Source organism: Rhododendron vialii, chromosome 4a (genome assembly GCF_030253575.1).
Source record: "Rhododendron vialii isolate Sample 1 chromosome 4a, ASM3025357v1".
In the NCBI taxonomy this organism is placed as follows: Eukaryota; Viridiplantae; Streptophyta; class Magnoliopsida; order Ericales; family Ericaceae; genus Rhododendron; species Rhododendron vialii.
Window position 1 is genome coordinate 24,534,326 of NC_080560.1, and position 13,613 is coordinate 24,547,938.

The 13,613-nt window shown below is 37.0% G+C and overlaps 1 protein-coding gene across 3 annotated transcripts; it reads right to left on the reverse strand.

The window, feature by feature from the left end:
• Positions 1-438: 438 nt before the first annotated feature.
• On the reverse strand, positions 439-8,614 carry LOC131321713 (chlorophyll synthase, chloroplastic-like). 3 transcript variants are annotated; one of them, XM_058352611.1, is made up of 15 exons: positions 8,188-8,614; positions 8,051-8,095; positions 7,821-7,912; positions 6,078-6,165; positions 5,595-5,680; positions 5,427-5,513; positions 5,258-5,323; positions 5,088-5,171; positions 4,928-4,989; positions 4,648-4,723; positions 4,500-4,562; positions 4,307-4,388; positions 2,625-2,701; positions 1,165-1,212; positions 439-798 (listed from the first exon to the last, which is right to left on the reverse strand). In XM_058352611.1, the coding sequence occupies exons 1-15, from the start codon at positions 8,279-8,281 to the stop codon at positions 736-738; spliced, it is 1,113 nt and encodes a 370-aa protein (XP_058208594.1). In that variant the 5' UTR covers positions 8,282-8,614; the 3' UTR covers positions 439-735. The 3 variants fall into 3 exon arrangements, with proteins under 3 accessions (XP_058208594.1, XP_058208595.1, XP_058208596.1); XM_058352612.1 differs by having other exon boundaries at positions 7,821-7,909; positions 8,188-8,539; XM_058352613.1 differs by lacking the exon at positions 5,427-5,513 and having other exon boundaries at positions 8,188-8,542.
• Positions 8,615-13,613: the final 4,999 nt, after the last annotated feature.

Here is a 13,613-nt window from a genome sequence, read left to right on the forward strand (position 1 = left end):
GCATTACATAACTGAGACCCGTACTATTTAAGTAGCATATGATCATTAGTGGAACTCGCAACAATAAACACCAAACGCAATATTAAATTTGTCTGTGCAATATCTTAATTAATATGGATGTGACTTGAAAATTTATGTACAAGTATCCGAGGTGACCAACCTTACAGATGGAGAAAATTTGAGCACTTAGTATACTTGTCAGGTTATGAGTTACAACAAACATGAATATCATTAATTAAGATCACCGCTGGTGATTGAGTGAATTGATTTTGTTAATTAATATATATAGTGATATATTTTCAAAAGAATCGAATATGTAATATTAACATCAAGATGAAAATTTTAACAATATATGATGAACGGTATTGAGCACGTACATGAGATGCTAATACTCTGTAAATAGGAAAAAAAAAAAAAAAAAAAAGACACTACAACTAATTAATATTGGAACTTGTTACAATAATCAGCTTTCTTGTGGAACACTGTTAAGATAACAGGGCACACTGTGAGGGGCAATAAAATACAGGACATGTAGGAAATTTAAGGAAAACAACAAACGTGATTTTGCCTAGGTCGTACTTGTGCTAGGCAAAACATATACTCCGTCTATAAGACATTGGAAAAAACTTAATTTACAGATGGCAATATATCACCTGCCCCTTGCCGGGCTGCGTCCGGGCTTTTCCATTCCGTGTTTTCCTTGGCTCCCATGCGGCCATGCCAAACCGGTGATGTTCAATGGCTAGTTGCTAAAGCAGTCACCAAAAGGCCCAGTACCATAAACGGTTGCGCACTAGCCTGAGAATATCAAAACTCTTCAATTCTCCGGTAAAAACTCATACGACCGATTCTCTAGCTTGAAAGGTCCAACACTTATTAAAAGCCCACTTGTATAAAGGACTAGGATCTTCTCCGATTCTGATTTTTTGGACTGAACCGGACAGTCCAAATCTCAACCGTTAGCCTCGACAATCAACGATCAAAAATTGTTGATAGTTATAAGATATACTCCTATCTTACCCGTAAGATACTAACAACAAGATACAAACCATTCATTGCTGAGTTGAAGAGTCAAAATTTGGACTGTCTGGTCTAGTCCAAAATGATGATTAAAGAGGATTCATCCTGTATAAAGGAATCAATCTGAAGAAGAGCAAGACGTACCTGATATTTGACATCATATTTGACTGGGTCCTTGAGAAAATATTTGAACTGCAATAGTGCATGACATGTCGAAACGAGATTGTAAGAAAATGCAGCTTGAAGTCCGTGTTTCACATCCCCGAGTAGAAAAAATGTCCAAGGTACGAGCCAAATTTTGTATTCCTTCCCAAGTCCATCATCAAACTCATAAAGCGGCGGATAATTTTGCCATCCATAATTGATAATGAAGTTTCTATCAAGCACAATAGAGGGGAGGTTTTCCTAGGGTTATTTACATATTACTAACGTGATTATCGCAGCTCCTGCTCCTGCTTCTGCTTTTCAAAACTATATTCTGAAAAGCATATTATGTTTTATGCTTTACAATCCTATTTTCAAAATCATGTTCCAGGAAATAAAGTATTTTAGCAAATAGTACCGTCATTGTGATCAATGTTGTAAGGAATCAAAAAAGGAGGCAATAAATTTAACAAAAAAAAACCTTTTTGTGTGGTTCACCTTTAAGACCATCTGACCATATCCGTGTCCACATGCGCAAATCATTAAAGGAATCTCACTATGAGTGAGACCTCTCATGTAAAAACCGCAGAGCCCCAAATAACTCACTCATATATAAGAACCTAATAATGTACCCCACACCAGAAACTGGATCGTACCCTATTGACTGGAGCATCATGCCGATTGTCAAAGGTTAGAAACAGGTATGATGCAGTTGAGTTTGAGACACACTTGCAACAGTTACATTGCACTCACTACAAGAAAGGGATAGAGACGGAGCCACTTGAGGGCTTATGGAGGCCACGGCCCCCGCGTTGTTTCGGGGGTATTTTCTTAAATTTTATTTAAACATTTAAACACTACAGGAATGGAGTACTATTATTTTGTATTGGATGTTATTTAAACATTTAAATATTTTAAGCATGTGTTCATTTTGGGTCCCAAAACCCAATTTCTCTCTCTACTCATGGTCTCCCATAAGTTTTTTCTTCAATTATTAATCTCGTTTCTCTTTCTATCTCTCTCCTACCCAAAAAAACCTCCCTCAAAATATATACCAAACAAATCTTGAAACTTCAAAACCTTGTTGTTATAGTCCCGCCCCCGCGTTTACAAAATTATGGTTCCATCCCTAGAAGGGATGTATTTCCACCAAATAATGAGTACCATTCGCTATGATGAGGTACCATCATAAGTGCCAGGGAAAAATAAATATCCATTTATTACCTCTTTGGAATACCAGGTAAGAGAACAGAAACAATTGAGTGCTTTTGGATACAATGTGCCTCAAAATTCTAGCCTAAATGATTCATCAACTATTGAATTGAGATTTCAAAGGACTTGACCAGTCTCTCAATCTCAAGATCAATAATCATGAGTTCATAATGCTATGTCTCATCATGCAACTAAGTAATGGAATAATCCTAAGCAATGACTTCATCAGTTCTTTTGATGGTATTTACCTGGAAAAAGACTTGTGGAAGTATTAAACCAAGGAGGGCGAGGGCATAATATGGTTTACTAGCCCCTAGAAGATAACCTGCAACAAAAAATGCTAGAAAAATGAACTTCTCAAATAAAGGTGCAACAACCTAAATCCAGTGAGTAAATCCTACGTTGTGTCCAGAGAATCAGAAGGCAGGTAAGGAAAGCATGACCTGTACTAGGACTTGGAATGCTCATAAGAGTTAGCCATTGTCTGACTTGTCTTAAAATTATGTGAATAAAAGATTTACATGATGCAGTTTTGCTACTTTGCTCCATTCAAATTAGTTTTTTCTGGACAACAGCCATTCCTTTCAGAGTGAACTGTGAGGTTCTTTTTATACTTAACAGAATTCTGTATGCCGTTACCGAGCAACTTTTTAGCCATTACCCAGCAATTTTTTAGCAGATTTTGAATTTTTTTGTGGAGTTGTTTTATATTTTTGTGAAGATGTTCCAATTCATAGTTCATGAAAAAAAGCTTTGTTGCTCAAAAAAATCCCATTATGATTTCTCAAACTAGACGGTTCGATTAGTCTTTCGCCCTTATACCCAAGTTAGACGAACGATTTGCACGTCAGTATCGCTGCGGGCCTCCACCAGAGCCCAGCTACTTGATAGTTGTTATCCAGCAACTTGGTAGCCGTTACCCAGCACTACCCAACAACTTGGTTGCCGTTACCTAGCAACTTGGGACGGTTTATTTCCAAGACCAACGTCGGGCACAACAAGCTGTTTCAAGTTTACTTCGGTTGTTTTCTCAAGCATTTCCCACAAGACGTGTAACAAGTATTTATTCGAAAGCGACCCGAGGGACGAGCTTACCTCTCAACAAGTAGACATCCCCAAAGGGGAACACCATTGCGTCATCGAGGATGCTCGCTTGACACAAGGAGGTCACGACATTGCCTATTTTCCTTTTCCTTGCTCATGTAGTGTGGCTTGTCGTGCCCGTTGACAAGCACGTGCCGTTTCAAGTGTACTTCTCGTCATGCTTTGCTAGTGCGTCATCGAGAAAGATTACCGAAGGGATAGTGTCGTAGCCAATCGATGAGATACATCGGTTGGCGCTCGCCGCCCATCTCATTGAAATAGGCGACGAGCTAACCTCTCACTTGGGACAACATTTGGGCATGCCAAGACGGTCTAGACAAGGCATTGCACGTGAAGGTAGGTAAAAACAAGTGACCATTCTAGTCAAGGCATGGCAAGTCCGGTGCGCCCCCAGCGGCCCTTGAAAATTTGGAGGACCGAGTGCCTTTCACACCCGGTCGTACCCATAACCGCATCAGGTCTCCAAGGTGAACAGTCTCTAAGGATCAAGCACCCACTGGATGCCTTAGCCCTCCTTATAGAGGTCGTGAATGGTCTCTGTAAGTAAATACGACATCGATCCTTTGGATTCTTGTGAATTTGGACCACAAATTGTTCACTAGATCATTAAACTTAATGTAGTAAAATACGAAGTAGTGTCAGTAAGTGATACCCATAAAAGTCTTACTGATAACAACAATTATCCAAAGGGCAAAGAAACTCTAGCACTAATACAGTAACAATAAAGACAATAGTATTGGAAAAGAACTATAAATGGTGTTAAAAAAGGAAAAAATAAAATTTGAAGACAAGAACTATGATCATATAGATGAAAATTTTTACTTACTAGCCACGGATATCTGAGTAATGTCAATAGCACCAACGCAAATCCATTTAGCAGTCTCCGCACCAAAAGCCACAGGAATTGACTGGTCAGACAGCATGTCCATCCAAAGGTTAAAACAAAATTGAGGGGCATGCTAATTTACTACCGATAGCAAAAGGATTCACAAAACATTTAAAAGAGAATAGTGTAAAACCTGAAGTCCTAGTGCTCTATCTCCTTCAACACTTTTGAAGTCATTTACAATGCCTATACCTAGCTAAACCATCAAAAGAAAAGTTGATTAGCATCAACCGGCTCATGTCATGTTATGTCTAACAAAAATGGTACTACAAAATACAAACCCCAGCTATGCTGTACAAAAGCGTGAGGACAATTATGTCAGGTGTAAGGGTTCCAAACAAAGCTTGACCAGCCCACCTGTAGTTAAGAAAGACAGGTTATGCAATGGAGCCAAGATCCACATTGACTTTCTTGCTCTTAATAGCCTACAATGACTAGCAAACAAAAACATAAATAAATAGAACCCATAAAATTTTATTTCGTTACCATTGACAGATATGTCGAATGCAAACTGATGGATGTCATAGATTTCATGGGAGAAGGTAAACTAAGATATTATACCATGGCAAACTTATATAACTTGCTCCCAAAGCAAAATTTCCACTCCATCCATTCTGTTTGAGCTGCAAGAGTGTGAGGCTAATAGTCAATGCTTAGTCAAATTCTCATCTTCAACACATATACAAGAGTGTATATAGATGAAAGGGATACAGGGGATTACCTTTAAAGGTGGAGCTGAATAAATGTAAGATACCAAGGACCCGCCTATAGCAAGGTAAAATATTATAGGGAAATCATGCCCTGCCTATAAAGGACAACCATTCAAGAACTAAAATTCACCTAAAGTTTTTTTATGGGAAGTAAAATGGGCCACCAATTCCAAAGACCTACCCACACATCCAATATATAAGCCAACCCAAGGCCTCCTAGAAGAAGCACCCAAATTTGGGTAATCACCTGAGAGGAAGAATATCAAAGATAACTATAAGAAATAAAGCGAAGTTTGGCACATAAAGTGCATTTAAAAGGAAACAAAAAAACACACTGATAACTTACATACCTCATTCTCAGATATTGCCCCCGAAGGAATAGGACGATAAGGTTCATTAATAGCATCTATCTCTCTATCGTACCAATCATTGAGAGTCTAGGAAGGTGAAAGCATACAACTTTTAGATGCACTAAATTTCAAAGCAGTGATTTATTTCCACACTAGTGAGATATGTACCTGTGTATAGCCAGTCAGACATGGGCCAGACATCATCATACAGACCAATGATTTGGCAACATCATCCACCGTCCAGTGGAAGTTTCCTACAATGTAAGCAGGACTGGTCACAAGTGAATGAACATATATAAGAAGCTTTTTGAAAGCAATATGAATTCTACTAGCAAAATGTTTACGAAAGGAATTCAATTGGAATGTCTTGATGTCCCCACGCTAGGAGTAAAAAAGATTATTCCACATCAATCCTTTTGTTGAATGACTAAATAATCATACGAAAATTCATAAGCCCGAAACAACAGTTACTAAATGCTATATGAAAAGGTCAGTATTAAGAGAATTTGTATTAATGGCGAACCATGAAATGCGGTATGAAGATAATTAGTCATGTTTAATTATTTATACAGCAATGAAATGAATGGCCTAGGAAAGTTTTGAAACACAATCCATCATCAATTTTACAAGTGCCGATGCAAAGAGGGGTACCAGAAGCAGCAGCTCCACAAACCACTCCCCAAACCAACGGAGGCCAAGTAACAGGCTTTGTAAGTTGAACACGAATCTTCCATATATCCTGCAGAAGAGACGAGCAGTAAATGAACCTTTCCAACATTATTTGCATGGTGAAGTGTTCTCCCATTACTTCCTGCTATGCTATTTTCTGCTTTTCTTCTTTTTGTTTTAATTTTGAGGAACAATAGATAAAGAAGTGTGAAATGCAGACGAGTCTAGAAAAATTTCACGCTTCTCTAAAGGTAGTATTTCCATCTAGTAGTTGTTCTAAGAAAATATGTAAGGTACCGCCTCAATCAACAAAAAGGGTGGATCAATCATAAAACGTCCATAATCTGCGGGTTATGCAACCTTGGCATCATAAGGGCTATCAAATCGTACAAGAAATTTTAACACACTTATTTTGAAAAGGGATTGTAATTGCTCTCGAGGTGTCCTACGATAAAAGCCCAGTGTACTCTCCAAAGGATGCGCAGTTACACAATTTCAGTGAAAACAAATGATGTTTTTGAGAAGCATTTATAAAGTCAAATGGCTCTCAATCATGCATGCCACGCACTACAATATGGACCACTATCTCAGCTCAAGCACTTCTTTCTCTGACATCCCAAAAGTTCTCCGATAACACCCAATCTAGGCCTGCAAGCTGCAGTCGACGAGCCCTTTTCGACTTAGTTTGTTGAGACTCCACTGCTCCTCTGTCTTTCCTAAAGAAACCAACCATGGAACATGTCCTCAACTTCAGGATGTTTAGTGTTGGGCTAATGGAAATGGAACAAGTCCCTTGTCTTTACATGGGGGAATGGGGCTATTAAGATAGATAACCTTATCATCACCCGCAATTCATGTTTCGCAAATTCAGACAGACCAATACTGCATGAGAATGTGCACACACACCACAGTCCACACACACACACCAGATAATTTCCAACAGTAACGATCAAAACTCTAGTTCACATATCCCTTTCAGTGCCACACAAGCATTTGCAAGGTGCACCAAGGGCATGGGGCTATTTTTTGTACAAACAAAACATCCATTTAAAACCATTAAAAAAAGTTTTTTCCTTTTGATATCAGTAGAATATATATCGACTATATACATGAAGAGAGAAGATCGACTGACGATCAAGAGAGAAGAGAGGAGAACAGAGAGAGGAGAGGAAGATCGACTGATGATCGAGATGATACATATGCTATTTCCATTTCTGTAACTGAGAGAGGAGGGATTTACAATCGACTGAAGTCAAGGCTGAAGGAGTGAAGGTAAAACGTTTTAACCTAGATTTGATGGTTTTGATTAAAATTGAAAGAGGCGCACCTTTTCTCACTTTTGCGCCTTTCTCGCCTAGGCACCCCTTGGCTGCACTTCATTGAAGGCACCTTGATGCGGCGTGCGGCTTTGACAACTATGTGCATGCCTCAGTCCAAAGTTTTGTAAAATCCATTATTTGAACAAATATGTACAATTCCGCTGTGATTTACTTGATGTAAGTGGATATGTCCAAATCATTACTATCTCAATGATCATAGGATAGCCTGTTCAGTATCTAGGCAAATGTGACAGAAAATCAAATATGACCGAACCCTTTCAAAAATTGGGGGTGTTCTCACTTCTCATAGTTTGGTTTAGTGCCTCGAAAATGATTTTCGCCTTCTGGTAATGACCACCGACATTTATACTGTAAATAGGAAAAGAAAGAGAGATGGATGACTGACCGTCTCTTGTTTGGCTCCTTTGATGCCCAAAATCTGGTTAAAGCTGGAACCTCCTGCCAAAGGTGCCTTTTCTTGTGCCGGAGCTTTAGCTACTAATATTTTGAATATTAAGCAAAACAAGCCCCCACTTAAAATCCCCAATAAACCTTCACCAAATTCCCGTTTTATACTCAAATAACAAAAGTCAACGATCAGTATTCACAAAAACAAACATTTCCAAAAAAAATTACCTTCGTTCGCATCCGTTTCCGCTGCTCTGATGACGAGCCTCCGACCTGAGAGGATAATACAATACGTATTAACTGCATATATATACTAGAAAGACTCATGTTTGAGTTGAGAAACGGGAGTGATTGATTGAGTTTACGAGGGAGACTGAGATAAATTGGTGGCGGAGTAGGACGTCGGGTCATGTTATTCGGTAATCGAATGGATGAAAATATGTTTAGAACGGTCGCCATTTCAGAGACTCTGTATTTTGGAGGCGAAGAGCAGGAGAGAGAGAGAGAGAGAGAGAGAGAGAGAGAGTCCGGCAGTTTTTAAACTCTGTCTCTACTCTCTTGTATCTCTGTATTTCGGCGGAAAAATATTTGAAGGGGAGCAATAGTTTCGGAATCAAAAATCCACAAACACAATTCAGTTAATATAACTGTGATTGAAACTGTCCCATATGGCCTCGTTCAAGGGAAAAAAAAAAAAAAACTGTTCTATATGTCTTTCCGTCTAACAAAAAATAAAAAGAAACTGTGGTCGCACTCGCAGAGTCGATTCTCTTAGACAATGATTTGTCTTTAGGGTCACCTTATCTCACGCAAACGCGTGGAAAGAAGAAGTTGTAGAGATTAGTCGGATTCAGGACACTCTTCATTTAAAAAAAAAAAAAAAGTAACAAAAAACCTTTCTGTATGTAGAGTCAAGTAAGAGCATTCGATGGGTATTTTTCTTTTAACTGCAATTCCCAGTAGTTTTGGCGTACCCTCCAATGCTTGTATGAGTTTAGACGCTAGAGTGTCCTTGTCTTGAGATATGCTAGAATATGCGTTAAGTTTGAAAAAAATCTTTAATGCAACGGTTATTTGTAACGTCTCTCACATGACGTGGGTTTCATATATATGTGTAGGCCCCACATCATGTGAGAGAAGAAGCGTTACAAATTACCATTAAATTGAAAATTTTCTCCTAAGTTTGACCATAATAAAAAAAATAATAAGTTGGTCTGATCCACTTAAAATTAAATTTCAATAATAAGAACAAAGGTACCTAGCCATTGGTTTGACATTTATTTTGAAGAGTTCTTAGAATTTATTGGAAAAAGATGACACATCTCTGGATCCACGTATTCTTATGCACACTCTAACAAATATTTTAACACACAAATATAAAGATTGTCACTAGAGACAGGGACGGAATCAGGATGTCGCCGAACAATGAGCAACAAGATTTTGAAATTTCAAGTTTCAGAAATCTAATAGTTTGTTTGGTTTAAGATTGGAGGGAGGTTTTTTAAGTAATGAGTGGAGAGGGAGAGGGAGAAATGAGATTAATAATGAAAGAAAAACACATGAGAGACCATATGCACAGAGACAAATTGAGTTTTGGAACCCAAAACGAAAACATTCTTAAAATATTTAAATGTCTAAATAACATTTCATACAAAATACAATAACTAGATGTTCTTATCAAATAAAAATAACTATTATTATTATTATTATTTTTAAAACCGAAACAACGCGGGGGTCATATGCCCCAACATATATCCGTCTCTGACTAGAGATGCTTTAAATCAAACGAGTCTAGACAACCGCACCTACCCACTCGATACAGGTGTATAAAAAAAGTGAATATACTACAACTCTCACACTTTTTCAGGGGCACGAAAAGGATATTTGTAAGCAATTTTGAAACTGGAAATGCACGACAACGAAGGTATGTAGACTTTTCAATACAGAAGATTTGGCTTCTCGCACCCGGGTCCAAGGTTATGTTTCTGGCTGGGTTCACTTGGCACATTGGAATGGACACTATGGTCTTGTTGCAGAACCCACAGGATTCATACATACATGTAGATACTACTCCCTCCGGGTTTTTTTTAGAGTCCAATATTTTATTTTGGGTTGTCCCTTAATAAGTGTTCATTTTGTAAAGTTAGTGGGTAAAAGTTGGTGCATTTTTCATTTTGTCCCTAAAAGTAGATTTCATTTTAAAAAGTTAGTGAGTAAAAGTGTAATGATGATGCCTCCATAAAGTATAAGTATGAAAAGTGAGGTAAAAGTTGATATGAAAAGTGTAATGATGATCTCCTTAATAAGTTGGAGTTACGAAATTAGACACTTAGAAAGATACAAAAGGAGTACAATTTACGTGAGAAAAATCATACCTACACGACGAAGTAGAAAAATGGAGAATAGTTTAGGGGATAAAAACATAAAAAATAAATAAAATAACTCGTAATTTGTGTAGGAGTATTTTCCTTCTATTCTTTTGTACTTATTTTATATTTTTATTCATGCAAAATTAAAAGTCACCTTTCATGAGTGAGTTAAGAAGCAAGAATAATTTGATAATTTTACGTGAATAAAAATTTTAAAAAATAGAGCAAAAGGACATATAGAGATTGCGGAAACCATTTTCTTTGAGGTAATTTGCACTTACATCCTCTGTACTATTATTGATTTAAAAAATACACAATTTGTATTTAAAATTTTAGCACTTACACCCCTGTACTCTGAAGTGAAAGAAGGAGAATTTGCACTTACACCTCTTATATTTCTACGTATAAGTGCTTAAATTTGAAGAACAATGAGTGTATCTTCAAATCGATAATAGTACATGGGAAGTAAGTGCAAATTTCCCTTTTCTTTACGTTAATAATAGTATCATTCAAGCACCGTAGAGCACAAAAATATTACTCCGTAGTATGTTAATTAGTACGTTGTATCATGCCTACACTTTTTAGCATAGTTTTTTGTTTTTACCACAAGTACACAATTAAGAGAAATGATGGACACCAATGAGTGCAGTGAGAAAGTGTAATGGTGAATGAACAAAAGAATATGAGATTAGAAAAGTGGAGGGTTGATATGAATTTCTATGCATTTTTATTTCTTGAAAAAAAAGAGGTAGTGCCAAATGACCGACACATCTTAAATATATGCTCTCTCATCTTGAAAGATAGTCCGCTATAAAAAGACGTGTAATTTTCAAATTAAAATAAAAGTACTTATATCTTAATAACTTTTTAAATTTCTTGACACCGAATTTAATAACTAATTCGGTCTTCATGAAACTTCAAAAATTATGCATGAAAACTGAACGTTTCACAAACTTAACTATATTTTTGGATCTGAAATTGAACGTTTTTCATAGTAAAGTATCTTTTTGGGATGGAAGGAGTAGTATAAATAGATAGATGGATAGATTCCAATGTAGTTGGGTTTTTCTATTCACCTGAGTTTGACTTGTCCATTTTTATTAATTTACTTAAGGCCCTGTTTCGTTATTCTACTGTGTATAGGTGGGTGTTAAAAGTTCGGAAATTGCTACATTTCACAAACTTATTTGGATGTGTATGATAAATACTCCTTGAATCGCATTTAATTCATAATAATTGTAAAAAAAATAAAAAAATCATAACACTAGTCTTGAATTCATAGCTTTTACATAACAATTTTTAATATTTGGACAAAACGAGCTATTTGTGTTTTGTACTTATAGTTTCTCAAATTCATCTAAAATAGCCGCAAGGCAGCTGAACCTTAGAACAATTTCACAAGCACATGGAAGGCCCCCTTCAGATGTAGGTTAATTAATAAGTATAAACTTTGCAAAACTACGAAATAAATCACTCAATGCTCACATTTGTGGAACAATTTTTCATAATTTTCAATCCGACACAACAACTCTAATTATCCCCCTTTATTTGCAAAATCCAAAAACAACCAAAAAATTCTTATCTAAACAACCCATAAGCCGCCAGACCCACGGTGGCGGCTCTGGTGACATCTCTGTCGGCAAGAGGTTTATTTTTCCGTTTTTATTTTCTGTTTTTTCTTGTTTCTCTTCTTTAATGGAGATCTTGGTTCCCTACATGGAGCACTCTTTGCCCTCTATGGGTATTGCCTCACCCCTTGTGGGTAGGTTTCTTCTGTACTCAGTGTATTTCCATCCAAATCATATGGATAACCCGATTATCGTGGGTTTGTTCCCATTGACGGGCTCCGATTTGGGGTTTGTAGCCCTTTGGGCTGATTTTGATTAATCAAAACTCCTGAGTTTGGTTAAAAAAAAAAAGACCTTATAAATAAAAACAAACGTCCAAATGAAATGCCTATAATAGTGAAGGCGGTAATTCCATTCAAATTACGTTAACTAGGTTGTGCGGAATGAGTTTTGAAAACAAATTCTTGCAATGCGAACAACCATCATAAAATCTCTGTGACACTTGAACTTCGTTTTAGGCCTTCTCCGTTGAGCTGACTCTAGATACCTGCACGTTAACCTTCCGTGAGTGGAAGCTTTCTTGCACAACCATAAAGTCTTAAGCTATTGAATTCAATGACTTGGTCACCACTTTTGATAATCGGCTATTTGAACCAGCCTGCGCACTTCTCAATTAATTTTGGAGTTCAAAAATTAATGATCGGACAAATTCTCATGTGGCTCCATGGTTGGGAATATTTGGCTTTCGTAGAATTTGAATATGCAACGTAATAAAGGACAAACACTTATCAAATTTCTCATGTTCACCTGACTTCCTTAAGTTAATGACTTGGTCATCACTTAAAACACAAGACTGATGAAGTCACTTTCCCTTGTATAATAAGATATAGGACAAAGCTAGCATGCTCAAAAAATGAAAATTTTCAATAAACAATTAATCACTACTCAAAAGTTTTCAAGGTATTGTACATCGCATAGTGGGTAAGTTACGTAAGTATGTGTCGATGTTTCTTGTCTTTGTTTCAAAACCTAGATGACCCCACCAAGCTTGCGTGGTTTAACAAACCTAACCAAAGGTTGGATGCAAAGTTGCTTTACCAAATGACCATTTAGGGCAAAATTTGTCGTGAATTTCTAGTGCAAATCGCAAGTGCTGAATGCCACGAAGTAATAGAGAAAGGACTTATTCACGGTTCTGTGTAATCTCTACCGTCAATTCGCACAATCAATGGTTAAAATATGTTTCAATTTTGATCGGTCAAAAATAATTTATTACCGGTCACAATTGATTTTCAATCCGAACCGTCCCAAACACTTTTGGACGCACGCGGTTTAGTGCCGTAAATCTCCTTTATGAGACGCTCCGTAAAGAAAATTTTCGTAATATGGGTTTTGAAAAGCTTGAGGTCAATTTAGAAGGGAAAAAGAAAGAAATATGAGAGTATCTTTTTCACGGAGTGGCGCAATCTTAGCCAGGGACGGAGCCAGGATTTCATAGACGCAAGGGTTGGATTATGAACTACAAGATTTTGAAATTTCAATATTAGAAAATCTAATAGTTGGTTTGGTCTAGATTTTAAGGGAGATTTTTCGATAATCAGTGGAAGAGATAGAAAGATAAATAAGGTTAATAATTGAAGAAAAAACTTATGGGAGACCATGAGCAGAGAGAGAAAATTAAGTTTTGGGACCCAAAATGAACACATTCTTAAGCATTTAAATGTCTAAATAACACCCAATACAAAATATAATTCTTAACAAATAAAAAAATAACTAATATTAAATTTAAAAAAAACCCAGAAACAATGCGGGGGCCACGTATGCCCACATGTAGCTACGTCTCTGATCTCAGCC

Coding starts and splice junctions, on each gene's coding strand:
- LOC131321713 (XM_058352611.1), bottom strand. CDS start 8,281: ATGGCGACCGTTCTAAACATATTTTCATCCATTCGATTACCGAATAAC. Junction 4,563..4,647: donor TTTTGTACAGCATAGCTGGG/GTTTGTATTTTG, acceptor TTGATGGTTTAG/CTAGGTATAGGCATTGTAAA. Junction 1,213..2,624: donor TTCCACAAGTCTTTTTCCAG/GTAAATACCATC, acceptor GCACTATTGCAG/TTCAAATATTTTCTCAAGGA.